Consider the following 27,500-nt stretch of genomic DNA (forward strand, 5'->3'; position numbering starts at 1 on the left):
TGTGTGTATGTGTGTGTGTGTGTGTGTGTGTGTGTGTGTGTATGTTCCAGCATAACTCTGGAACGCCTCGAGCAATTTCAACCAAACTTGGCACACAGATGACATACTCTCTGGAAACAAATACTGCGCGGGTAAGACACCCCTAATATCCCTCGGGTGTCCATGCGTGTCCATGTGTGTGTGTTCCAGCATAACTCTGGAACGCCTGGGCCGCTGAAATGAAAAGGGACTGAATTATATCTATAGTGTCAAGTCACAGTACTTTTGACAGTGATAGTGGGCATTTTGGATTCAAGTTCTGTTAAGAGGCAGCCTGTTGTGCCTTAGAATGGCTTCTATTGTACAGCACAGTGGAGTTGCCATAGTAACAGCTTCGCAGTACTCCACAAGGGGGATCCCTCTAATACAGGATTGGGATAAATACATACCCTGGCAATGCTGGGTTATCCCCTAGTAGAAAATCAAATGCATCTGTTTAAAAAAGAACTAGGGGGTACATAGCTAATTAGAACAGTGTCTGTCATTCAGTTTACCTAGCAGTTTGTGCTGGTTATAACCCTCCTTTGCTACGCTTTTAAAACATGTCTAGTTTAATATTGTAAGCTGCTCCGAGCTATCATACAGTAATAAATTTGATAAACAAATAAAATAAAACATTGTGTTTATACAACCGTCTTTAAAATCCCATCGCTGTATTGAGAACTAAACAAAAAAAGTGTATTGGGGTAAATTTCTTCATAAAGAAAAACGGGGAAACACAGAAATGAGAAATAGGAAGATGGATCCATATCAGAAAGTCGTCATGGCACAACCCATAACAGAGGGATAGGTTTTAATTCAAAGACTTGTTCAAAATCTCCTGCCTTAGCCTAGTTTAAATTCCAAGGAACCTTCATTGCTAAGGATCTTATCCTGTTTTTGGGTTGAGAATGAAACGAGTTCAGAGGAATAAGGGAATCAAACCTTTAGGAGTTCTTATTGTGGCCCACAAGTGGCCAGCAGAGCTGGCAGCAGATTCGGACAATGAGGAGGTTGGGGAGGAAGATGGGCCAGTCCTGGAATCTCTGGAAGGCTCTGATGAGTGCTTTGCGTCGGAGGCAGAGAGGGGGCCAGAGCCGTATGCCAGTTCTCAGCTGCCTTCAGAGTCAGACATCAGTGAGGCAGATGAACAGCTGGAGCCTGTTCCCAGTGTGCACATGCGCAGAGTTGCCAGAGGAAGGGAACAGCTAAAGAACAGGGGTCAACTTGGGAGTAAGGCCACAGGTGGACAGTGAATGGCCCCTCCCAGAGGAAATAAAAGAGGAGCGAAAGGGGAGTGGAGTTTGCAGGAGACTGTTAGTTCGCTTAATTGGTTTGTGACTCTCCTAGACTCCTTGCCAAGTTTTACAGATATTGGCCTGGCAGCTCTCCAAGCCAGATAAGGTCTGTGACTATAAATCCTCCCTTGAAAGACTTTGCTGGATGTGAATGAGAAGAATTCACAGTCAATTAATAAAAGGGTTTTTTGTCAGGACAAGGAGTTTCTTCCATGCTCTTGGGAAGCCTCACTCAGAACAGCTCTGTTGCTTGTTTTCTTTGTGGCAATAGAATGAAACTCCACTAGTTCTGGATTCCATTTTGGTTTCGCCTTCTCTGGTGTTAGGACCAGCACCTGCGACCACACAGCAAGTCAGCTGAAAAGTATAGCGGTACAGCTTGTCAGCAACTTCTTTTCAGAGAAAACAGCTGGCTCTGGCACTGCATAACTAAGAGAAGAAGAAAAAAAACCCCAGCATGAATCAGGGACTTGGTATTTTTCCAGATGAATCTGTAGGTACTCTTAAGAGTCATTGGGAATCTCACCATGAGTATTAAAAAAAAGGCAAAAGCTCGGGGCTTTGTAGAAGCTTAGCCAATGTATCGTGGTGGAATAAATCCGCGTGGGCCAAAGGAACATGTAAGAAAAGTTTTTTTTCCAACTAGTTTTAACTAGGATCAGAAGATGTTCACTTGAACAGGGTATTCTTCAGTTTCATGCAACACCCCCCCGAATCGTGCAAGATAAAAATCAGATAAAAAGTTTCCACTGAATCCTTTTCAGGTATAAGCGTTCTCTGTTTTGGCTAACCAGTTGCACAGATGTAAGTCACGCAGGCTTACTCCAGCCTCCGAGTCTCCAATATTTACTACATCCTTGCACATGCCGCCTACATCTCCCGGAAGGAGGGTTGGAAAATTTGAAACCTAATTTTTCAATGGTAAAATCCGTTCCAAAACCGATATATGTATATATTTAGAATCTCTCAGTAGGATCGGATTCTTGAAAAACAATGCAACTTAACGCGGTTTGGGCTTCTCTTTCAAGCATAGTTGCAATATTTTTCTTGTAGCACTGGCAACCATTGTCTTCTTTTCTGAATTAAACTCAAATCCTGGATTTGATTTGGAAGCCTTAAATGTGTCTTCATACGCCTGCTACCCTTCTTCTCCCCCCCCCCCCCATATATCTTAAAGTTGGAAGAATTCTCGCTACAGTTCACTATATCCCTGTTGTAATTAGGAAACAATGGTAAGAAATGATTCAGAGGAGCATCATCGCCGCTGTTGACATTTAGCGCAAAAATAGCCCTGGATTTCTTCGTTCTGAACAATCACATGTATTCACGGATTGAGTTGCTAACTGGCAATATAGAGAAGGTAGAGCCAGCCGCAGAAAGTTTTAATGTATATTTTTGTGAGAGAGGTTAAGTTACTCAAAGGAACGAAAGGACAGCAAAATCTCAAAGTTCTCAGTCGCTTTGTAGTGAATAGAAAATAGGGATTGTATCAGGAGAGAGAATGAACCAATGCAGGAGGAGAATTTTGGATATTAAAAATGTATATATTCTGTCAAGATTTGGAGTGACAGTTGAAAAGTCACCAATTAATTAAAAATTATGGCTTATCATTTTAAATTTATCTATCTATCTATCTGTCTGTCTGCCTGTCTGTCTGTCTGTGTGTGTGCGTGCGTGCGTGCGTGTGTATCCTGCATAACTCTGGAACGCCTTCAGCAATTTCAACCAAACCTGGTACACAGATGACTTAATCTGAGGTAAATACTGTGGGGGTAAGACCCACCTAACACCCCTTGGTTGTGTGCTTTGTTAAGATACAGCCTGTTGTGCCATACTGGCTTCTACTGTACAGCACAGAAGAGTTGCCATAGTAATGGCTTCACAGTACTCCCCAAGAGGGCTCCCTCTGGTAAGGGGGAAAATCTAACATTAGAAATTACATTTGGTCTGGATATTTCCACCCTATAAATAAATACGCTCACATCCTCGGGCTATCACCTAGTAATAAAGTAATAAAGTTCACCTGTCTTTGAGATAATTGAAAAAAACGTATATCCTCTAATTAATTGGAACAACCACACTGTTGTTAAAAGGAGAATTAATTAGAACCAACTTAACTTCTTCTTAGATCATGACATGATACTAACGTATCAGAAATAAAACAGTTTCAAATCAAATCAACTTGACTATAGAGGGCCTCAAAGTAAAGTGGTTTAAATCCCCTTTTCTCCAAACAAATGTTCCTCTTTATTTAAGAGTATAATTGGAGAGCATAATGTAACTGTTAGTATGGTGTTGTGTCTTCAGTCAACCAAACGTTGTTTAATGCTCAAAAACCACAGAGCCATTGTTCTTGAGAAATCATTTCTCGGCATTATGCCCTAAAATTGAGAAAATTTTGAGAAGTGAACTTGATAAAGCAGCTTCTTTGTTGAGTTCCAAATCCATCTTTTTCTCACTTCTTGATTCTGAAGTGGCAATAACAATGCAATGAAAAGTCTTCTTCTGAAGTGGGAAGGAGGACACAGTAGGGGAAGCCATGAACGATGAAGGATTGATGTAGTGTTTTATTCAGGGTGGTATGAGTATGATTCCAAAAGATGCATATTTTGAAAAGTGGGTCTGCTGTTGTCACCACACCTGGTCACACAATGTTATAAAAAAGATGTTGAGACTCTGGAAAGAGTGTAGAAAACAGCAACGAAGATGATTAGAGAGCTGGAGGCCATAACACATGAAGAATGGTTGGGAGAATTGGTATGTCTAGTCTGGAAGGGCGAAATGACAGTGTTCCAATATTTGAGGGGCTGCCACAAAGAAGAGGGGGTCAATCTAGTTTCCAAAGCACCAGAAGGCAAGACAAGAAGCAATGGATGGAAACTAATCAAGGAGAGAAGCAACTTAGAACTCAGGAGAAATTTCCTGACAGTTAGAACAATTAATCAATGGAACAACTTGACTCCAGAAGTTGTGAATGCTCCAACACTGGAAGTTTTTAAGATAATGTTGGATAACCATTTGTCTGAAGTGGTGTAGAGTGTCCTGCCTAGGCAGCGGGTTGGACTAGAAGACCTCCAGGGTCCCTTCCAACTCTGTTATTCTGAATCTGAGCCCAGAAGACCTGGTCTTTAATAATTGAAATGTGTAGGATGATCTTCTGTAGGATGGTAGATCTGAATACAAGTTCCTTGGTAAAGTTAGCTTGGGCGTGCGTCTCGGAGGTAGGTGATTTCTGTGAGGAAAAATACTAGAAAATGTATGTGGTTTTCTTTTTTAAAAGTAATATGACTTGCATCCTGTTAAATACCATCTTCTAACAAAATATTTAGGTTGGTTTTAGATGCAGACATAGAGGAGACAGAACCCGAATAATGAAAAATAGTGTTAAAAATCTACTATATCTGCCTGTGAATTTGTAGATGAGATTCCTGGAATATTATCAAGTTAAGGAAGAGCTTGGAATTATGCTGTGCCAGTGGGTGGAAATTTACTTTTTTAGTCACTAAAGTGGGTTTTGGCTGTTTATTTGGAGAGATTTTATGTTTATGATAATACCCTCCTGCCTATTTCCCTTCAGTTTTTCTGCCAGGGATCTGCTGTCAATTCTTCTTCGTCTTCCCTTTTCCACATTTTACCCTACAACATTGTTCTTTGACCCACTTGTAATTATGGAGTTGCTCAACCAGCAAGAGTAGAGTTGAATAAAACATATCAGGATTCATAAAAGAACTCTGCCAGTGGGCCTGTTTGGTCCGAGTTTAGTTTATTTTTAATCAGATAAAAGTGTCAGATAAAACTGACCCCATTCTTCTGTCCTTAGGGCAGAAAAAGATGGGGAGAGTCAAAGGAGGTTGGAGCAGGGGATCAGCAACCTGTGGCTCTGGAGCCGCATGTGGCTCTTTTATCCCTCTGCTGCGGCTCCCTGTCCTCGGTCGGCTCCACAATTGATAGGACTTTCACTTAGGACAGGTAGAGGAAAAAGGATGCCACACTAGGAGGAGACTCTATGGTGGAGGAACTGGACTTCCGGTTGGCAGAGGAAAAAGTATGCCGTGCTAGGAGGAGACTCTATGGTGGAGGAACTGGACTTCCGGTTGGCAGAGGAAAAAGGATGCCGCACTAGGAGGAGACTCTATGGTGGGGAAACCGGACTTCTGGTTGGCTTCAGAATCAAATGGGGGACTTCTGGTTAGGACCTTTGTGGCTCTTTGAGTGTTTAAGGTTGCCGACCCCTGGTCTGGAGGATGCCATCTGAGATGTGATCTCCCCTTCTAGGAGCAAATCCTTCCTTTTTTCTCTTTCAACTTGAAAATGCATGGATTTCAATTCCCAGGATTCTGCAGTCTGCTTACTGGTTGGGGGAATCTGGGAGCTGAAGTCCATGCACCTTCAAGTTACTAATATTGAGACGTACTGCTTTAGAGAGTGCAGTTCTTTTTGGGAAGTGTGTTAGATCTGTTCAGTTTTCATTTCCTGATGGATAAGAGTCGCGGTGGAGTGGTGGTTAGAGTGCAGTACTGCAGGCTACCAATTTTTTTCACTACTGGTTCTGTAGGCGTGGCTTGGTGGGCATGGTGTGGCTTGGTGGGTGTGACTTCCTGGGCATGGCAGGGGAAGGATACTGCAAAATCTCCATTCCCACCCCACTCTGGGGCCATCCAGAGGTGGCATTTGCCGGTTCTCCAAACTACTCAAAATTTCCGCTACCGGTTCTCCAGAACCTGCCAGAACCTGCTGGATTTCACCCCTTAGACTACTTCTACTGACTGCCGGCTGCCTGCAATTTGGCAGTTCAAATCTCACCAGGCTCATGGTTGACTCAGCTTTCCATCCTTCTGAGGTGGGTAAAATGAGGACCCAGATTATTGGGGGCAATAGGCTGACTCTGTAAACCGCTTAGAGAGAGCTGCAAAGCACTGTAAATTGCTACATGCGGTATTTTTTGAAGTATAAGATGCTCCGGAGTATAAGACACACCTTAGTTTTTGGGGAGGAAAATAAGAATAAGAAAAATTCTGCCACTGCCTACCATATTCCATGGTATTCATCTGACACATGGTAACAAGGTCAGCCAACGAATAGGCATGGCAACTAAGTCAGCCAATGAGGGCTATTTGGACTCGGAAATTTGCCATGTGAGCAACAAGGAGACAGGAAGGAGCCTGGCTTAGCCGAGAACTGAAAGTGAAACTGCTTGTGTTTTGCTTGTATTTACTGCTACCTTGGAAAACCTGCTTTTGATAATGTATTGTATGTTATTATTATTTTGAATCCTGCTGAATCAGTTACTTGTGTGTGCTTTCTGAATGTGATTACTGTTGCAAACTCTGACCAGCCAGGTCAGCTTCAGTGCTTATTGCAGTCTGATTCAGCACAACTGATTGGCGGGTGGATCGGACTGCTGGAATACCCTCAATCAGCTGTTCCAGGCTGCAGGGATTGCCACGGGTCGCCGTTGCCTCCATGCCTCATGTTTTTGGCCTCTGGTGGGAGTGGGTGGGGCTACATTCGGTGTATAAGATGCACCCAAATTTTCACTCTTTTTTGGGGGGGGGGGAGGAAGGTGCGTCTTATACTCCGAAAAATATGGTAAGTCTAAGTGCTATTGCTATTTCAGCATTTCAGGCTCATTTCCACAGGAAGAAGTGAAATGCAACTGATTTTTGGCCTTCCGGAAGGCCGAGAGAGACCGTTTTTGCCCTTCCCAGGGTTCAGGAAAGTCTCCGGAGCCTAGGGAGGGTGAAAAATGGCCCCAATGGGCCAACTGGGCTAGAAGACCTCCAAGGTCCTTTTCAACTCTCTTGTTCTGTTAATTGCTGTGGTTCCTCTAGATTAAACCACTACAAAAAAAAGCTAGTTTGTTCAGTGAATAGATGATGCCCATGTTTTTAAGAACAGTCAACTCCATGTTACTCTTTTGAGATCGAGACTGAAGATGTAGCTTCATCCTGGCCCCAGGTTTTGCATTTTCTCTCTTGCACATGTGATGGCCAGGATCTTGTGTCTTCTACTTTGGGGTTACTGAATAGTAGCTAAAGGATTAGGTGTCTAGACACTTAAACGTTCAGTAATATTCTGACTCAGTCTTCTAAGTATAGAAAGTTATTTATTCTTCCATAAACATTTGGATATTAACAATTTCAAGATGGATGCAATTATTCCAGAGGCTTCCTCAAGCTAGAATCATAATGAGTAAAATTAGATTATAGCCTAAAAAACCACTATAAAATTGATGATAAAACTTAAAGCAGAGCTTAGCTCTTTTATTTCAGGGAGGCGTTTAATCTTAAGTTTCAGTTACGTTGTGCTCTTTAAAATAAACTCTTATGAAATGAAGTTGGTTATAATGCCTAGAATTATGTTTTCTTAAAACTAAATATATAGGCTTTTTTGGTAACAGACACTGTGCTTTTCTGTGTAAAACAATAAACCAGAGATGAAAATATAAGATTATCACGATAAGCATGAGCGGTAGAAGCTAAATTACCAACGGTCCATAGAACATAGAATGACAGAGTTGAAAGGGACCTTGGAGGTCTTATAGTCTTACCCACTATTTGAGCAGGCAACCAATAACATTTCAGGCAAATGGCTGTCCAGTCTCTTCTTAAAAACCTCCAGTGATGGAGCACTCACAACTTCTAAAGACAAGCCATTTGACTAGTTGATGGTTCTCACCGTTAGGAAATTTCTCCTTAGTTCTAGATGGATTCTCTCCTTGATTGGTATCCATCCATGGTTTCTTGTCTATCTTGTGCCCTGCGATCCAACTCTCTGTACAGCGAAGAGGAATCTAAATGAAAACATCTTGGAGAGCTAGTTTGGACCATCTAAGGAAAGGAGGTCTACCATGTCTAACAAAGAGAAGGACCAGGGGTGACATGATGGCAGTCTTCCAGTACTTGAGGAGCTGTCACAGAGATGAGAAGGTCCACTTATTCTCCAGAGCACCTGAGGACAGGACAAGATATAACAGGTAGAAGATTATTGAAGAGAGATCCAACCTAGGAGAAATTTTCTGACAGAATGATTAATCAGTTGAAGGGCTTGCCTGAAGATGTTGTGGGTCTCCCATCACTGGAGGTTTTTAAGAAGAGATTGGACATTCATTTGTCCAGAATAATATAGGGCAGTGTGGGTAACCTTTTTGTTGTTGTGTGCCAAAAGTGCGCATGCAAGAGAGAGCAAGAGCACCCCCGCCCGCACCCAAAATGCAATGCATGTGTGACACCCCACACGCAGGCCACACCCCCACATATCAACGTCTGACCCCCCCCCCCATACTCCCCCTTCCGCCCAGTGGTGAGTTCTGGATCCCTGTCCAATCAGTACGATTGGAACGGACCTGTCGCGCACATGCGTCTTAGCGCCTCTGTGACGCTCCTGCTGCTCCGCGAAGTATTCCGTGCTCAGAAGCGCGGAAGCCTTAAAAGACAGGTAAGGAGCTTGGGCGGGCGGGTGGGCCCTCCGGAGCACCGTACCGGATCGGTATCCAGTGCTCCGGGCAGGTTCCGGTACGCCCCTACTGGGGCATACCGCCTACAACCCACCACTGCTTCCCCCCCACATGCATGCGTGAACCCTCCCCGCACACAGTTTTCGGCCTAGTAGGCCTCCTGGGACCAGAATCGGGCTGCTGGGTGTGTGTGTGCCGAACCCCATGCTCTTCTTGCCCCCTGCGCATGTGTGTGAAATCCCCCACCCCTGCGCATGTGCGTGTAACCCCCTGCACATGTGTGCATATTTCCAACATGTGCCCTGCCCTTCGTGCATGTGCCGCAGAGTCCCAAAAATAAGCTGGCCAGAGGTGTGTGCGCATGCGGGGTAGAACTGAGCTGTGGCGATAGTGCGCGTGCCCGCAGAGAGGGCTCTGCGTGCCACAGGTTCGCCATCACAGATATAATATATATAATATATAATTCTATTATTCTGTATTCTTCCTGGCCTGTTTCCTAGCAAGTCCTATAGAGAAGTCACTGCTTAAAAGATGCATTTTTTCCCAACAGCTGTGTACAGATGTTGGTGTCAGTATAATTATCACTTTTGGACATTTAAACCTTTGCATTTTTCTCCTTAATAATTGTTAAGGGGACAACAGATGGGAGACAGTTTTGCAAAGCATGAAAAATCATGGATGAACGATAGACCTATTAAATTTTCATTTTTACACCCCCCCCCCAAATTAAGGGCTAAGCGGTTAATATAAACTTTCTTAACAATAACAGGCTGTAACCATTTGGATCGTGCTTCAAGATTTTCAACACATTTTCATTCTGTCACTCCTTAAATTGTGTTGCTGTAAGAAAGCTCTGATACCCAAATGACAGATCCATTAATCTTCCGTTACACAATCCCAACGTGTCTGTTTTTCTAACACTTCTATTACAACAGAGGTTTAGCATCACCTTTTTTAAACTGTAGTCTACTTGGCATAAATATAATACTGAGCTTGTTAAACTTCCTTCTTTAGACAGCAGCGTTTTGATGAATCTTCTGCCTTGAGCAATGTTGAATGTGTCTGAACTCGGGAAGACAAAGTATGACATTTTCTGTAAGATTCAATGCAATATATAGGAGCTGAATTACACAACCTCAGCACTGCGGAAAAACCCCTAAGCGATATGAACATAAGACACTAATTGCCTAACTATGGAAAGATCTCCCATGTTGAACATCTGGGATTTTGCTGCAACCAATACGTTGAATAACAAAAGGATGGCATTTTTAATTTTTTTTTATTTACCGTATTTTTATTTTTTTTGGCATCGCTACAGTTAATTCTCATTTTGATTTTAAAGCAAAACGACTGGGAATGGGAACAATTCTTTGTCAGCACGCCAGCTGGAGTGTACATTTTAGCTCTTCCATAGTGACATAGCGATGACATCGTTTTACCTGCTGATTTCAAAATTAAATGTACATTCATCCGTACCCATCACACTGTCACCCTTTGGGGATAAGCGTTGTTAAAACAGATTGTAGAGAAGGCATGAAGAAATTATAAATCCAAGAAATTAAAAGCCTGGGATATGGGAATAAAAGACAAAGTGTATTTAAAACTAGTATACTCCGATGCACATTTCCATACTTTCGATCCTTGCAAATTTTTATTTATTTTATTTTATTTGGTTTTTCAAGCACGTATGAGAAAACAAGTATAAGTATATATATATAAAAACATATAAACATATAAGTATAAGCAGATTGCAGAAAATACGACTTCTGTTGCAGGGATGGGTTCCTGCCAGTTCTAACCTCTTCTATAGAAGAGGTTCCATAAATCTACAGTGCTGTTTATAACCGGTTCCAGCTCCCTCCCCCCGCCCGTCCACACATCATCAAGATGAAGAGCGAGAGGAGGAATTCTGGGAGTTGAAGTCCACAAGTCTTAAAGCTGTCAAGTTTGAACACTCCTGGGGGTTTTTTCTAAAGGGTTAGGAGTACAAGAGTCTTGTAACTTGACACCTTTAAGACTTGCACACTTCAATGCCAGAGTTCCTGAGCCAACATGACTGGAGGAGGAATTCTGGGAGTTGAAGTCCACAAGTCTTAAAGCTGCCAAGTTTGAACACCCCTGGGGGTTTTTTTTCTAAAGGGTTAGGGGTGCAAGGGTCTTGTAACTTGACAGCTTTAAGACTTGCGTGCTTCAAATGCCAGAGTGTCTAAGCCAACATTTTGGTTGCTAAGCAAGAGTGTTGTTAAGTGAGTTTCACCACATTTTACAAGTTGGCCATGCCCATCCAGTCACATGGCTGCCAAGCCACTCCCACTCGGTCACATGACTGGCAATCCACTCCCACCTGGTCACATGGCCGGCAAGCCACTCCCACCCAATCACATGGCCGGCAAGCCACTCCCACAAAGCAGGCCACACCTGCAGAAGAGGTTCTAAATTTTTTTGAAACCCACCACTGCTCTGTTGCTTCATCCTTGAAGTCACAAAACTTTAACCTTAAACTGTCTACCGAGGACCTCACCCCTTTACTAAGAGGTGTGTAAGGGGCGTGCATAAGTGCACCAGCGTGCCTACCATCCCTGTCCTACTGTCCCCATTTATTTGTGCTCATTTCTTATGTATATACTTATACCTGCTTATACTTATCCTTGTTTTCACGATACCGATATATACTTTGCTTAAAAATTCTATTCTCTCTTTGATGAACTTATTAATTCTACTCAGCCATGATTTTCTTCTTTTTCCTTTTCAATCTACCTGCTCACTCTTTTTCCCCATATATATATTTTTTTGGCAATCTGATTCATTCTTTCTACATGTCCAATCCATCAGCGTCCTTTGTTCACATTGGCCACTCTTTCTTAAGTTCAGTTTGTTGTTTAGGTTTAGGTTTATTAGATTTATATGCCGCCCTTCTCCCAAGGACTCAGGGCAGCATACAACATTAAAAGAAACACATAATACAAAAGTTAAAAAAAAAAAATTAAATAGAATATCCCAAACCCAATTAAAATTAACAATGACACATTTTTTTAAAAAAGAAATCAAATTAAAATTAACAATGATCAATAATTTGTTTTGTTTTGTTCAGGCCAGGCCGGCTTCCTGGAAAAGCCAACTTTTTAGGGCGCATCGGAAGGACCGGAGGTCGGGGATTATACGAAGCTCCGGGAGCAGCTCATTCCAGAGGGAAGGCGCTCCCACAGAGAAGGCTCTCCCCCTAGGGGTCGCTAGCCGACACTGTCTGGCCGACGGCACCCTGAGAAGGCCAACTCTGTGGGATCGCACTGGGCGATGGGAGGCTACCGGTGGCAGTAGGTGGTCTCGCAGGTACCTTGGCCCTAAGCCATGGAGCGCTTTAAAGGTCATAATTAGTACCTTGAATCGCACCCGGAAGACAACCGGCAACCAGTGCAGGCCGCCTAAAAGTGGTGTAACATGGGAGCACCAGGTGCCCCCATGATAACCCACGCAGCCGCATTCTGGACCAGTTGAAGCTTCCAGGTGCTCTTCAAGGGCAGCCCCATGTAGAGAGCGTTACAGTAGTCCAGGCGAGAAAGGACAAGGGCATGAGTGATTGTGCACAGAGCATGTTGTTTGTTCAGAACCGAAGAAGCTTCTTGGATGGAGAAGTTTTTTTTTTCCTTTCAAGGGAAAACAAAGTCCAGTCGTCTTTTGAGAAATCCAAATAGTGTGAGAATAGGAATGGATTTCCAGAGGGAAAAAATGCAGACTACAGGAACCATTAAGCACCACTCAGGTGACCCTGAGGACACAGATAAATCTCCAAGTGCTTCAATGCCCCTCTAATAGGATGCAAATGACCAGCTGTCTGCAAGGAGTATAAATCCTTCCCTTCCCTACCATCCAGTCAGAGCTGGATGAGAAATGAAAGGTCTTCAAAAGGAAAAATAATAAGGAAGTCCAGATGCCTCCTGTAAAAAGCACCTTTGGGACAACCCTGACCTGGATGACTGAGAATATCTACAAACTTTTAGCACTGATGATGTTGCCTAGTTTGATAATGTAATGTCTGCAAGAAAACAGCCATAGAGTTCTGTAGGAAATTAGCACCCAGCCCTCTCCCAGGAAAATGAGATATTTTAGGAAATATTAAAAGGGAAAAATATTTCCCCTAAAAGGGAGGAAGAAACTCAGCCTCCCCCCTCCACACCTTTTGTCAATGGGCCATTAAAGCCAGAACAAGTCTATTCTACATAACAAAGATCTGCCTCCTTCAGGCAGAGCCATGGTAGGAATTGCCCAAAGCCCTTTCATTACATCATCACCCAGCAAGAGTCAACCGAGCTTGGGACTCAGGACAGCCTACAGAGTTGCCTCTGCATGGCCTCATGGGAGTCTGACAACCAGAATACAAGCTCAAATTCAAAACCCAACAGAGGATATAAATCTCTCCCTCCCTCCCTCCCTCCCTCCCTCTCTCCCATGTGCCTTTTTCCCAGGACTTCACGCCATGTGTTCCTGTTCACCGTTAAACCTTCTTTCCAAGCAAATTCCCCACTTGGAACCGAACCCAAAAGGGCATTTCTTCCAACAGTACCAATGACTTCTCATCTGAAGCCTGAGCTACAAATATTTTCCTTTATATGTATGTAACTACATACATGTAAAATTACTAGTAGTGAGTATTTCTTCCTAATGGATAGCAGAAAATAATGATTACTACGAGGGAAGAGTTTGCTGCCATGTTTGTGCCATCTTTTCAGGGAAGGGAGAGGAAATTGCTATATCTTTGTTGAAACTTCACTTTCTCTCTCCATAGAAGAAGTAGGTTTATGTCTATCTATTGAGTCCTGAAGGGACGTGTTGGCTCAGTGGCTAATAGCAATAGCAGTTAGACTTATATACTGCTTCATAGGGCTTTCAACCCTCTCTAAGCGGTTTACAGAATCAGCATATCGCCCCCACAGTCTGGGTCCTCATTTTACCCACCTCGGAAGGATGGAAAGCTGAGTCAACCTTGAGCCGGTGAGATTTGAACACCCGAACTGCCGAACTAGCAGTCAGCTGAAGTAGCCTGCAGTATTGCACTCTAACCACTGCGCCACCTCGGCTCATGTAAGACACTAAGCTTGTCGATCAGAAACAAGTTCAGCAGTTCGAATCCCTAGCGCCGCGTAACGGAGTGAGCTCCCGTGACTTGTCCCAGCTTCTGCCAACCTAGCTGTTCAAAAGCACATAAAAGTGCAAGGAGAAAAATAGGGACCACCTTTGGTGGGAAGGTAACAGCGTTCCATGCGCCTTCGGTGTTGAGTCATGCCGGCCACAGGACCACGGAGACGTCTTCGGACAGCGCTGGCTCTTCAGCTTTGAAACGAAGATGAGCACCGCCCCCTAGAGTCAGGAACGATATGCGAGAGGAACCTTTACCTTATTGAGTCCTGGCATGCATGGGTGTATCTCACAAGGCCCTGTTGCCAACCTCCATGTTAACATCGAGAACATTTTGAATTTGCAGTGATTTAAATTACACGTAGTTCTCCTTAAATTTGAAGCACGCAGCCTTTGTACAATAGCCTTGAGTTAGCCTTATGCGTCACATATAATTGATTGTAATTCCTTCCAGCAAATTGCTGTGCTAACAATCATTTCCAAGATTTCTTGCTCAGCAGAAAGTATATTTTTCAGCCCAGTGCTGAGTCGCTTTGTAAAAATAGCTTCACCGCTAGGTAGGCCAATTTCTTTGAAAGCGACCTTTGTATGTTGATACTCTGCGTAATGATGTTTAAACATAAATATAGATCTAGTTACGCATCAATTAGAGAACGTTGTTCGGGCCATCCTGGAGTGGGCATGGATGAATGCCGAAATATTTAATTATGCTGATTATTGTTGATATAGTTGAATTTGGCATTATCAGCCATTCTGTGTTACTTTTTAGGTTCTTCGATATGATTTCAATAGGAGGCTGCTTAAGAACAGAAAAATATATATGGAAGAATGAAGAAATTGTTCGTGATAGATAGATAGATAGATGAAAGGAAGGAAGGAAGGAAGGAAGGAAGGAAGGAAGGAAGGAAGGAAGGAAGGAAGGAAGGAAGGAAGAATTCTTTATTGGCAAAGTGTGACAGAGACAAAGACAGAGGAAAAATAATTAAGGATTTTTTTTCCTTAATGAAAAAGTAAGATTACAAAAATAAAATAAAATAGAAAGCTTAGAATCCTATTTATGACATAGCATCTTTCAATCTTTCAGGTTAGGTTTGTAACCGGTTGCCTCTGCGGGAAACTTTACTGTGAGAGTAAAAACAGCAATAGCTGGAGGGTTTTAATGATGGGCTGGCATGGATGGGCCGCTTGTTTCATAGAAGGTCAAAGATTTAAATCACTTCGGGAATAAGCTGTCCTTTCTGCTAACTGTGGGCAAGGCTAGGTATCCAATGAGCTATTTTTCCTTCTTGGTTCACGCTGCTTTTCACTAAGTTGTAGCTGAAGTGAAAGAGAACCAGGAGTGGGATTCGGCCGGTTTGGGCTGGTTCGGCTGAACTGGTAGCTCCGACAATCAGCTGGTGAGCGAACCGGTTCGCTCCGGCCTATATCCTCTCAGCTGATTCGCGCGGCATAGCGGATTGCTGCGCCTCAGCGGTGTTACTCCCCAGAAGTAACATGGAAGGTAAGTTTTGTTAAAACTGTTAGGCACGGGCGCCCGCACGAATCACGCGATCACCGAACCGGTTGTTAAGCCGTCAGGATCCCACCACTGAAGAGAACTCATAATCAGGCTACAGAGTAAGTTTAGGCCAATGTTTCCTCAGCAGGATCCGACAAAATCTGTTGACTCTTAACGTTATTGTCTTAGAATTAAAACCCTGGAACTAGGAGAAGAGAAAGCCTTGGTAACAATGATACCTCTTTGATAGAAATCTCTGACGCTTGTCCAGATTTAGGGGCCTGGAAAAATGTTTACTCACTTTTTGTCTTTTATATCTACTATTTGTTTCCAGGAGAAGCATAAAGTTGAGTTGGAAGATTTAAGAAAAGCTGGACACGAGGCCTTGTCTATTATTGTGGAAGAATTCAAGGTAACAGTCCTATTCGTTTCCAGGGTTTGGAACTGACTTCTAAATCAGTGTTTCTCAACCTTGGCGACTTGAAGTCCTGTGGACTTCAACTCCCAGAATCCCCCAGCCAGCAGAGCTGGCTGGGGGAATTCTGGGAGTTGAAGTCCACGGGACTTAAAGTCACCAAGGTTGAGAAACACTGTTCTAAATCCATTTCTGATTGTAGGGAAGATTTCTTGCATGAAAAGGGAAAACTAGAAATCACCATTTGTGGTGGGGGTTTTTTTTTTTTTTTTGGTAGCCACGTCCTTAAAGCTGTTTTTGTACGGAGATGGTTAAAAAAAAAAGTACCATGTTTTTCGGAGTATAAGAAGCACCTTTCCCCCACCCCCGAAAAGAGGGTAAAAATCTGGGTGCGTCTTATACACTGAATACAGCATTTTTGGCCTCCTTAAACCCAGCTCCCGCACATCCTATTTTTCACAAAAAAGGACGTGCGGAGGATTTGGGAGGCATCCAAAGTGCTCCTGGGGGCCGGAGAGGGCAAAAACGAGCAAAAAACACTCCGGTTTTTGCCTGTTTCTGTCCCGTCCCCCCCCCCCCCAGTTCCTAGGAGCACTCTATAAGCTTCCCAAAGCCTATGCATACCGTATTTTTTGCAAAAAAAAGGGTCTGTTTTTGTGAAAAACGGGCCGGTTTTTGCTCATTTCCCCCCCTCCAGCCCACAGGAGCCCTTTGCAGACCCCTCAAGCTCTCTGCAGGCCCCATTTTTCACAAAAAACAAGGCATGCAGAGGGTTTGGGAGGCCTGCAGAGTGCAAAAACTTTTTTTAAAAAAATTACCTCTTGGTGGTTCAGTGCCTTCCAGTGCGTCTTATAGTCTGAGAAATACGGTAAGTTTAAAAGAATTTTTCGGGGATATCAACCAGGTGACCTTCCTGCTGTGAATAATGGAAAGGAAGGCCCGTGTAGGAAATGATGATGATATATCTGGAACCATCCAGAAGGCCACCTGTTACTTCAGTCTTCAGAAGAAGATGACTTTTTCTGGTTGTCTGTGGGGATTCTCAATCATCCAGGTCATGGATACTCCAAAGATAAAGGGTGGGGAGGAGGACCTGATAGCAGTATTCCAGTGTTTGAGAGGCTGCCACAAAGAGGAGGGGGTCATTTTATTCTCCAAAGCACCTGAGGGCAGGACGAGAAACAATGGATGGAAACACCTATCCTCCGCGAGCTGCACTGGCTACCTGTCGATCTCCGGGTACGCTTCAAGGTGCTACTTGTCACCCATAAAGCCCTCCATGGTAGTGGATCTGGGTACTTGAGAGACCGCCTACTGCCGATTACCTCCACGCGACCCATTAGATCTCACCGATTAGGCCTCCTCCGAGTTCCATCTGCTGGCCAGTGCTGACTGGCGACCACACGGAGGAGAGCCTTCTCGGTGGCAGCTCCGACCCTATGGAACGATCTCCCCGTGGAGATTCGTACCCTCACCACCCTCCAGACCTTCCGCACAGCACTTAAAATCTGGCTATCCCGTCAGGCCTGGGACTAAGATTGTAACCCGCCCGAATGGTATGAATGTTGTGTTCTTAAATTTGTATTGTTTTATATGTCAAAGTTTGTTTTTCCCCTCTTCCCCCTTTTTAAGTTGTGAGCCGCCCTGAGTCCCCCCAGGAAAAAGGGCGGCATATAAATTTAATAAAATACAAATACAAATACAAATACAAACTAATCAAGGAGGGATTAAGAGAGAAATTTCCTAACAGTGAGGACAATTAACCAGTGGAACACTAGAAGTTGTGAATGTTCCAACACTGGAAGTTTTTAAGAAGAGACTGGGCAGTCATTTGTCTGAAACTGTCCAGGATCTCCTGCTTGAGCAGGAGGGTGGACTAGAAGACCTCCAAGGTCCCTTCCAGCTCGATCCTGATCCTGATCCAGAGATGTTTTTTCCCCCCAAAAGGCAACTGACTTTCTTAGTTTTTTTCTCTGAAAACGTTTTACTTCTCATCCAAGATCCTTCTTCAGTTCTAACTCAGATAGAACCCAGTTAGAACTGAGGAAGCTTCTTGGATGAGAAGTGAAATGTTTTTGGAGGACCCTCCCCACTCCAATCCCCCCAAGAATGTCCAGTTGCCTTTTGGGGAAAAAAAGCACCTTTGGGACATGACTTTTTTCCCTCCTGCAACCAAGATGGGGATTGGTTAGAATCCTGGGGCAATCTGTCCTCCCCACCACAAAAATAATAATAATTCTGGGTGTAAAAAAAAATTGAGCAAGGATGCGGAACATGTGGTCCCTCGAACACCAGAAATCTGGGAAACCAAACTAACTATTTAGTGCAGCTTTTTATTATGGTGGCTGACCAACCCAGCCTTAATTGTTGGAGTCTATGCAGTCTGGCTTTTTAATTGCTTGAGTCATCCTTTTTGAGAATGGGGCAGAAAAAGAAGATAGCTACCCTGGAAGATTCTCAGCGGCGTTTTTGGTATCGTGGACAATGGGTTATCCCTTTTTGCACTGGCTGTGTCGATTCCTAAGGACTAAATCACTGAAAGTAATGTTGGGAAATTGCTAGGTCATCCCTTGGCTGGCAGCCTGCGGGGAATCACACTCCATAATAGCTGCATGATTGGTCATCTGGGAATTGAGCTGAAGTGACATCAGAGCATGACTCATGCTGCTCGGCCTTTCCTCGAATTCAGTGTTTCTCAACCTTGGCAACTCCGAGATGGGTGGACTTCCACTCCCAGAATACTTCAGCCAGCCATGCTGGGCTGGGGAATTCTGGGAGTTAAAGTCTACCCATCTTCAAGCTGCCACGTTGCATTAATCTCAGAAAGATCTAACTCTACTGCTATCTAACTCTACTGTAGGAAATGACCAGACTGAGGGAAGCGTCAAACATGTCATTAGTTTGGAATCCCTTTGTGCCCACAAGAGATCGAAGCTTTCCATGAATTCCATTGACTCTTACCTACCGCCAAGTTGCCTTGACCATTAGTAGTTCCGATTCTTGTTTAGAAGTAGCTTGGAATAAACTTGTACTTATTTGAACACAGGTCACAGACCACCTAGAATAATGGATTCCAGAAATATTGGGTAGAGGGGGTGGAATCCCAACTATAAGGGGAGCATGACAGTGGAATGTGTAACCCAAAATGCTGAAGATCAAGTGGTGGCTTAAAGGAGCATCCCCGAGCCCTTTCAGCTCTACAACTCCATGTTGCATTTGGTTTCTGCTGTGATCCTTAAGGCCGTGGCGTCACTTAAATTTGCCATGCCTAAATTCTAAGGCTGGTGTCGGAATCCTGATGGTTATTTCTATGGACCTCTGTTTAATATTGTAGCCCTTTGTCAGTTAAATGTATGTTCGTTGTAGCTGTGCAAAGATAGCTAAAACTGTTCTGACCTAGGCTTCCTGATACAGGATAAAGCACACGCTTAGTCCTAAAAAGGCTCTTTTTATTTCAAAGGCTGTGAATTATGTTCATTCAAAACCCGCAGTGAGTCTCAAATAGTTTGTAAAGAGTCCGACAGAAGTCTGCCAAAGTCTTTCGGAATAAGGCTGATAAGCACCCACCTTTATCTTCCTTGAAATGCTGTCAAAGACCTAATTGGCAATTAGCTTGCCAAGGTCACACGGAGCAAAGAGTCAAAACGGAGCTTCAGAATTTAAACCGACCAAAATGAACAAAGTTGCTTCCTGCAAAGGCTCACGTGCCTTTGCTCCTCCTTTATGCCTTATGGGAGGGGCCAATCACCTCCAAGCCTTACTCTCGAGTCGTCCCTTCTGTCTTAACTGTTCTTGCCTTCTGGTAGCTCTGCGCATGCGCGCACTGGGAACAGGCTCCTCCTGTTCCTCTGCCTCACTGATGTCCGACTCCGGAGGCTTCGGAGGCAGCACATAACTCCCAGATGGCCCAGTCCCCCTCTCTGTCTCCGATGCAGAGCCCTCGTCAGAGCCTTCCCCAGACTCCAGGACTGGCCCATGTTCCTCCCCAACCTCCTCACTGTCCGACTTTGCTGCCAGTTTCACAGACCGCAGAAACAGTACAGGACATTCTGCCCTCTTTATACTCCTAGTTACTCCTTCCATCTTATCATCCTGTGCACAATACCAACTTATTAAAGAGTGCACAATAATTCTTTGGGAGGTCTGCTAGTCTTTCGAAGATTTATTTGGGGGGTGGGGGTTCGTGCGTCAGAATCTTCTCTGAGTGAACTTTCTCCGGCTGCATTGCTTTGAAGAGTTTGTATTTGGGAATTCAGGGTTGGCCCCATGTTTTGGTGGGCCCTGCCAGGTTATTTATGGTAATAGACCGCTTGGTCACTCTGGCAATCATTTTGCTGTTGCAAAATTCAGCTCCCACATATTCTATCTGTAAGCAGCTGCTACTGCAGCAGTAGTGGTAGCCATAGACTAGCAATAGCAATAGCAGTTAGACTTATATACCGCTTCATAGGGCTTTCAGCCCTCTCTAAGCGGTTTACAGAGTCAGCATATCGCCCCCAACAATCTGGGTCCTCACTTTACCCACCTCGGAAGGATGAAACGCTGAGTCAACCCTGAGCCGGTGAGATTTGAACCGCCGAACTGCCGAACTAGCAGTCAGCTGAAGTTGCCTGCAGTACTGCACTCTACCCACTGCGCCACCTCGGCTCTTATAAGACTCCTTGACTTACAACCAACCTTACAACAGCTGGTCATTTGCATCCTTTTAGAGAATCCTTGAGGCCACTTGGAGCCTTATCTGTGTCCTCAGGGTCGTGCAAATGGGTGTCGAGACTTTTTGGACCAGCTGTCTACAAGGAATATAAATCCTTCCATTCCCCACCATCCAGCCAGATCTGAAGAAGCTTCGTGGACGAGAAGCGAAACATCTTCAAAGCAAAACAAGGAAGTCCAGTTGCCTCTTGCAAAAGCACCTTTTTTCGGGCCTAGCCTGCAGCGTGTTTCTTTTTCTGGTTCAAAAGTTTTATTTTCTTTTAAAACAAACATTTCATCATTCCTCAATCAGTAAGACATCGGAGTACAATTTTTGTGTGTGTCAAAATAGTTCTAGTTTACCACCAAATTCTTGTCTAGCCTAATGTATACCCCTCCCTCCCTCCACCCTCCCCCCAACCCCCCTCCTCCTCCCCCCCCCCCGACTTCCCAGAGCCCGTACACGGTATGGATTTTTAACAAACTCAGTCTAAAATCTATTGAGAAAAAAGAAATAAAGAAATTAATGACATCTCTACATTGACCTTAGCTTCTTCTTGCTGAGCTAACTTTAAACAATTTAAATCATTTCTGATCTTAAGCATAGGCTAACTGGAATTTCTTGGTCCCGTATTTATTTTGTATATAGTCAATCCATTTTTTCCAGTCTCGTTTATATCTCTCATTTGAGTGATCTTTAAGATATGCCGATATTTTAGCCATCTCGGCTAAGTTTGTGACTTTCAATGTCCATTCTTGAGTTGTAGGCAAGTCTTCCTTCTTCCAGTATTGCGCCACCAACAGTCTTGCTGCCGTTATTAGGTGCAGAGTCAAGTTAGTCTCTACCACTGTAAAGTCAGTACATATACCTAGAATAACTGAGGAGTAAACTTTATCCTTCTCCTGCAGCGTGTTTCTTGACGCCTGCTTCTCTTTTGAAAACGATGGCGAAGCAAATTTTATGAGGAAGAAATCTTAGCTGCGTGTCAGCTAAGACAGGACCAGAAACTCTCATGGTATGTAGGAGTGATTAGGATGGAGAATGCGTTATAGCAACATATAAATAGTCAGGCCTCTTTTCATAATCCCTTGAAAGTAAATCGTTCTGTGAGATGGGAAATAAGTTCATGTTAATAAAACGTGTGGTCCAAAGCCACCATTGGATATGTGAAACCAGCTGTGAAGTTATTTGGATTCTGCCTATATTTCTTTCTTTTCTTTTTTTCGAAACCTCTCGTTGCCAAGTTCGGAATCCAGTATAATGGCACATTTTAAGCTTACTTTGCATAGAAGATGCTGTTTGCCTAGCTTTTATCCCACACCAGGCTTTTCGTTTCCATCATTAATAATTTTTGTGAAGAATTTTCCAAAGGAAATACTAGCTGAGGCTGAAGTAACATGTCTAGAAGCTTTAGTAACATGTCTAAATAAGAGTGGAAAAAGTTCAGAAAACTTAAGCGAACATCTTGTTTTTATTTATCCCACTTAAAACCAGCAACACACAGACAGGCACACACACAAATGCAGAATCCCAACTTGGCTCACTTCTACTTGCATTTTCTAAAAATAACAGGGGGGAAAAACCCTCTTGAAATACGCTCGAGCTGATGTCTGTTTTCATGTCATAGTTGTCCCACTTCACCGTCAGCCAGAGATCAAAGAGACCTTAGTGCAAGATATCCCACATACATTGTGCAAGGGATGTTTTCTTCCAGCTTGGAAGATTGATGTCCTATAGGTAGTTTGGGCTTTTGATGTGGAATCTACAAGACAGTTAACAGGAGTTCCCCCCATTTCTGCCTGCATGGCTTCTTGTGTTCTTCTCACCTGTGGAGGAAAGCTATGGAAAATATAGACAGCATACTAAAAAGCAGAGACATCACCCTGCCAACAAAAGTATGTATAATCAAGGCTTTGGGTTTTCCCAGTTGCAATGTACGGCTGTGAAAGTTGGACCATAAGGAAGGCTGAGCACCAAAGAATGGAGGCCTTTGAACTCTGGTGCTGGAGAAGACTCCTGCGAGGCCCTTGGACTGCAAGGCCATCCAACCGGTCAGTCCTAGAGGAGATCCACCCTGACTGCTTTTTAGAAGGCCAGATCCTGAAGAGGAAACTCAAAGACTTTGGCCACCTAATGAGAAGGAAGAACTCAGTGGAGAAGAGCCTCATGGTGGGAATGACTGAGGGCAAAAGAAAAAGGGGATGACAGAGAATGAGATGGCTGGATGAAGTTACTGAAGCAGTAGGCATGAGCTTAAATGGACTCCAGAGGATGATAGAGGACAGGAACGTTGGAGGAACGTTGTCCATGGGGTCGCGATGGGTCGGACACAAGTTCGCAACTAATGCCACCACCATCACCTGTGGAATCGATCAAGACATCAAGGATTATGGATTTTCAAGTTACCAGAGGAGAAGCATGAAAGATTCACCAAAGAGTTAATAAGAGTTTAAATTTTAAAAAGGGCAAGAGATGATGAATAGATGTAGAATATTTTTTAACATGGTGGTTATTTTGTTAAGTGTTAGGAAAAAAAAGTAGAAAGTAGAAATTGGGGAAATAGTATTATATATGCCGAAATATAATAGAACATATTACAATTACTATGTATACACAAATGTTAGAAGTTTAAAGATTATGGCTATGTATACTTAAAAGGTATTATCATTATTAGAATTGTGTGTAAAGTATATTGACCCAGACAATACACTGTTCACCAAGCAGTTTTGTTAATATTCATAATATGCAGGTCTTCTTCACTTCTGCTGTTTGTTGGTAGAAAGATTTGAAAAGAAGGACTAGGGGAGACATGATAGCAGTCTTCCAATATCTCAGGGGTTGCCACAAAGAAGAGGGAGTCAAGCTATTCTCCAAAGCACCTGAGGGTAGAACAAGGAGCAATGGGTGGAAACTCATCAAGGAGAGAAGCAACTTAGAACTGAGGAGAAATTTCCTGACAGTTAGAACAATTAATCAGTGGAACAGCTTGCCTCTAGAAGCTGTGAATACCCCAACCCTGGACGTTTTTAAGAAGATGTTGGATAGCCATTTGCCCGAAGTGGTGTAGGGTTTCCTGCCTAGGCAGGGGGCTGGACTATAAGACCTCCAAGATCCCTTCCAACTCTGTTATTCTGTTCTGTTCTATTCTATTCTATTCCATTCCATTCTAAATTTCCTGGTGATCCATAGGACACAATGACTACATGCTGATATTTTGGGTTTTGCATTATAATCACAGCTGGCAACTATGAAGTTACTTTTTTGTAGCTATGCTGGGTTCTGTGAGCTGGGACGCCCATCACCAATTGGGAATCTCTGTCTAGATATGGTCGATGACCTGTCTCCATTTAAATAATTTAATTGCATTTTTGCATTGTGTTTTTTTGTGGGTATTTGTGACTCCAGCAGGGCGAGTCTTACTAAATAGTTTGCGTGCCTCCTTAAAGGTTATATAGATGGATGAACAGCTTGCTCTCTTCCAGCTTTTAAGATTTCCATTTGTTTAAAAAAATTACTGATTAATTGAGGAAAGAAATAATATGGGTCTCTTCGGATTATCTTTTGGTTCCTCTGCTCCTTTTTCTATTCCTAGAAATAATTTAAGACACACAGTGTTTAAACAAGAAAGGAATAATGTTTGTTTGGGTTATTGGTTACTGGGTGTGTGTTTAAAAAGCTTTTAAGAATGTTTTGCGGGCAGACCTCTAAAGTTCCACTGAACTTGGTGCCTTTTTAACCTTTTTCATATTGAAAGAAATAGAGTGAAGCTTAATACTGCGTGGGAACATGGGGTCTACATACAAAGGGGCGGGGGTGAGGCTTTGATTGGACAATGGCAACTTGCCATCTTGAATTTTGGTGTGCTTCTACTTTGCACTGACTAGAGTTCCATAGGTATATTTTATTTTCCTTCAAAAAAACAGGGTTATTAAGTTAATATTAATCAACCCACAAGGGATGCAGTGGCTCAGTGGCTAAGACGCTGAGCTTGTCGATCAGAAAGTCAGCAGTTGCTGTTCGAATCCCTAGTGCCACATAACGGAGTGAGCTCCCGTTACTTGCCCCGGCTTCTGCCAACCTAGCAACTCGAAAGCACATAAAATGCAAGGAGAAAAATAGGGGCTACCTTGACTGGGAAGGGAACAGCGTTCTGTGCGTCTTTGGCATTTAGTCATGCCGGCCACATGACCACGGAGACGTCTTCGGACAGTGCTGGCTCTTCGGCTTTGAAATGGAGATGAGCACCGCCCCCTAGAGTCGGGAATGACTAGCACATATGTGCAAGAGGAACTTTTACCTTTTTAATCAACCCACTTTCTCAGAACTAGAATTTAACTTTCAAAAAAAAAAGTTGGGGTAGACTTTTTATTTTTCAAATCCTCGCCTTTTCTTCCTTGTAAATTAATCAATTTACAAGGAAGAAAAAGCAAGCAAGGAAGAAAAAGCAAGCTTAATTTATAGGGGTGAGATTTGGAGGTTCTCCGAACTGGCCATAACGTTAAGCTACAGGTTCTCCCGAACCGGGGCGAACCTGTAGCAGCCCACCTCCTGCTGTAGGAGAAAAACAATGAGACCATTTTCCCGGGACAAAACGAAAGGTGGTATTTCTTTCTCAGCAAATATGAAACAATGTCTTCATCAGCCTGAGATGGTATCCGGGCACGAGGTACAGCCAGAGTTTGAAAACAAAGCTCCGGAGAAGCTGGTCTCACCTTAGAAAATGTCAGGCTGACCAAACAAGGAATACTTTTATGGCTTCTATATCTTGGAACGTCCAAAACTGAAGGAGTGATTTAAGATGGAAGGGAATAACACCGACGGCAGTGGAGCGAGCATTCTTAGAATGTTTTAATAACATTCATTAAACCCAGGGACTAAGCCAAAGTCAGAGCTCTTATAACTCTTCCCCAAAGGGATACGTGCTTTTCTGCAGAAATTACAGGCAGATCAGGCGTTTTCCACTTCTACCATTCTAAGACAACAGTTCTCGGAGAGGAGTGGAAAATACTTACCGTCGCGGGTCTCGAAATGTTGGGTGTTAAGGGTGTTTTCTACCTTCTAAGATAAAGAGTGGACACCTTTTTTGAGCCACGGGGTTACACTTTGGAAAAACCGGGAACATTTTGGCCTTTCAAGATGACAGAAGTTTGTTTGTTTGTTTGTTTTGTTTTGTTTGTTTGTTTATTTCATTTGTATGCCACCCTTTTCCCCGAAGGGGACTCAGGGCAGCTCACAACTCAAACAAGGGAAGGGGGATACAGACAATTTGACAACAACACAAAACAATACATAATTTAAAAGCGCAACAATCATACCATTCGAGACGGGGGCAACGGTTCTTTAGCCCCAGGCCTGTCGGGACAGCCAGGATTTAAAGGCTTTGCGGAAGGCCTGGAGGGTGGTGAGGGTGCGAATCTCCACGGGGAGTTCGTTCCAGAGGGTCGGAGCAGCCACAGAAAAGGCTCTCCTCCGGGTAGTCGCCAGTCGACACTGGCCGGCGGATGGAATTCGGAGGAGGCCTAGTCTGTGTGATCTAATGGGTCTTTGGGAGGTAATTGGCAGCAGGCGGTACTCTCAAGTACCCAGGTCCAATACCATGAAGGGCTTTATAAGTGACAACTAACGCCTTGAAGCGTATCCGGAGACCAATAGGCAGCCAGTGCAGCTCGCGGAGGATAGGTGTTACGTGGGTGAACCGAGGTGCACCCACGATCGCTCGCGTGGCTGCATTCTGGACAAACTGAAGTCGCTGAATACTCTTCAAGGGCTGCCCCATGTAGAGTACGTTGCAGTAGTCCAGTCTATCCTGGTGACTTCAAATGGATGGTCCAATCTATTGGGAGGGGGGGGATGGATGTAATGATGAGAGATGTGGTTTAGCCTTAGATCCATAGGTCTCTAGAGAAATATGTCATGGCATCCTCATGTTAATGGAATGAGAACTGTGATGTCACTCCCTCTCCTGATGACCTCCACAGCCACTTGGATCTTGGAAACTTGAGAAGAAAAAAATATATTTTTAAACATGACTGTTTTCTTGCATATTTTGGCAGCATTGTCTCAGATGTTTAAAGGTTCGAACTGAGAACTACAGGCTGCATTTCTCCTATATAGCCCGATCACATAGTTTCGTTGCGAAGCAGAGGTATCCAACTATTTCTGAATTTGGGCAGACATTTGAGGATACTCTTTCAGATTTCATACCTTTGTCGAAAAAGCAGTGTGAGGGCTGTTGGCTGAATCTATTCATTGCGCTCTTGGCTTTTCTGGCGAAATTCTGGTTGTAGGATTAATTTACAGAGCCTTCTTCAGAATGGCGGTGTTGCCTGAGGAACACTGCTGGAGCAGGATTTTTACATGCTTGCCCGCACACATGCAGCTGAGTCTGGCTACACGCAAAGGCTTGCATTGATCTTCAGGGTATATCTGTGGTGAGACAAGGCAACAACGTGCTTGAATTGCCTCAGCAGCTGAACGTCAAATAAATGTTTTCCGTAGAGACAGAAGAGAAAACACGGAAACCCATGGAAAGAGAAGTCAGGGAGGAAAACAGGGCCGGAAATGTTTAGATTCTGGTCGGCAGTCCAGATCCAGCAGAATCTGGAGGTTGTTGGCTGATAAGGAACATCTCAGTCAGTTCCTTTGGAAAGGAACAAGGAAAAGTTTGGTCTTTTCTCGGTGAGAAAGAGAGTTATGGTAAAAGGACGTGATGGATGGAGGGAAGAGCGCATTTTCCCATTGGATTATGTAAAATAACAAAATGAGATAAATATTAAGCTGCATTTCTCTGTGGTTGGATTTCATATGCCTCTTGGCCTCCATCACTTGTTAATTTGGGGTTATATAAAGACCTTATGTCAAAGAAGTATTTTTTTTATTAATCATTTGAAATAACGCCTTCCATTAAAAAAACGTTGGGGATTGAAAAGACATGTGTTTATGGATCCAAATATAGGGAATATGGAGTGGCTCGCAGAGTCGACTCGCCT

At 43.6% G+C, this 27,500-nt stretch overlaps 1 protein-coding gene across 1 annotated transcript in view; it reads left to right on the top strand.

Annotated features, from left to right (window-relative positions):
- Window positions 1-27,500, top strand: part of CCDC91 (coiled-coil domain containing 91) — a 143,727-nt gene that overhangs the window by 33,850 nt on the left and 82,377 nt on the right. The window contains exon 7 of the mRNA XM_087722255.1: window positions 15,738-15,815. Coding sequence (XP_087578381.1) covers window positions 15,738-15,815 — 78 coding nt within the window. The remainder of the gene's footprint in view (window positions 1-15,737; window positions 15,816-27,500) is intronic.

This window comes from Thamnophis sirtalis, unplaced genomic scaffold, assembly GCF_051295495.1.
Source record: "Thamnophis sirtalis isolate CommonGarterSnake01/CBP01778 unplaced genomic scaffold, rThaSir2_p1.2 scaffold_9, whole genome shotgun sequence".
Taxonomy (NCBI): domain Eukaryota; kingdom Metazoa; phylum Chordata; class Lepidosauria; order Squamata; family Natricidae; genus Thamnophis; species Thamnophis sirtalis.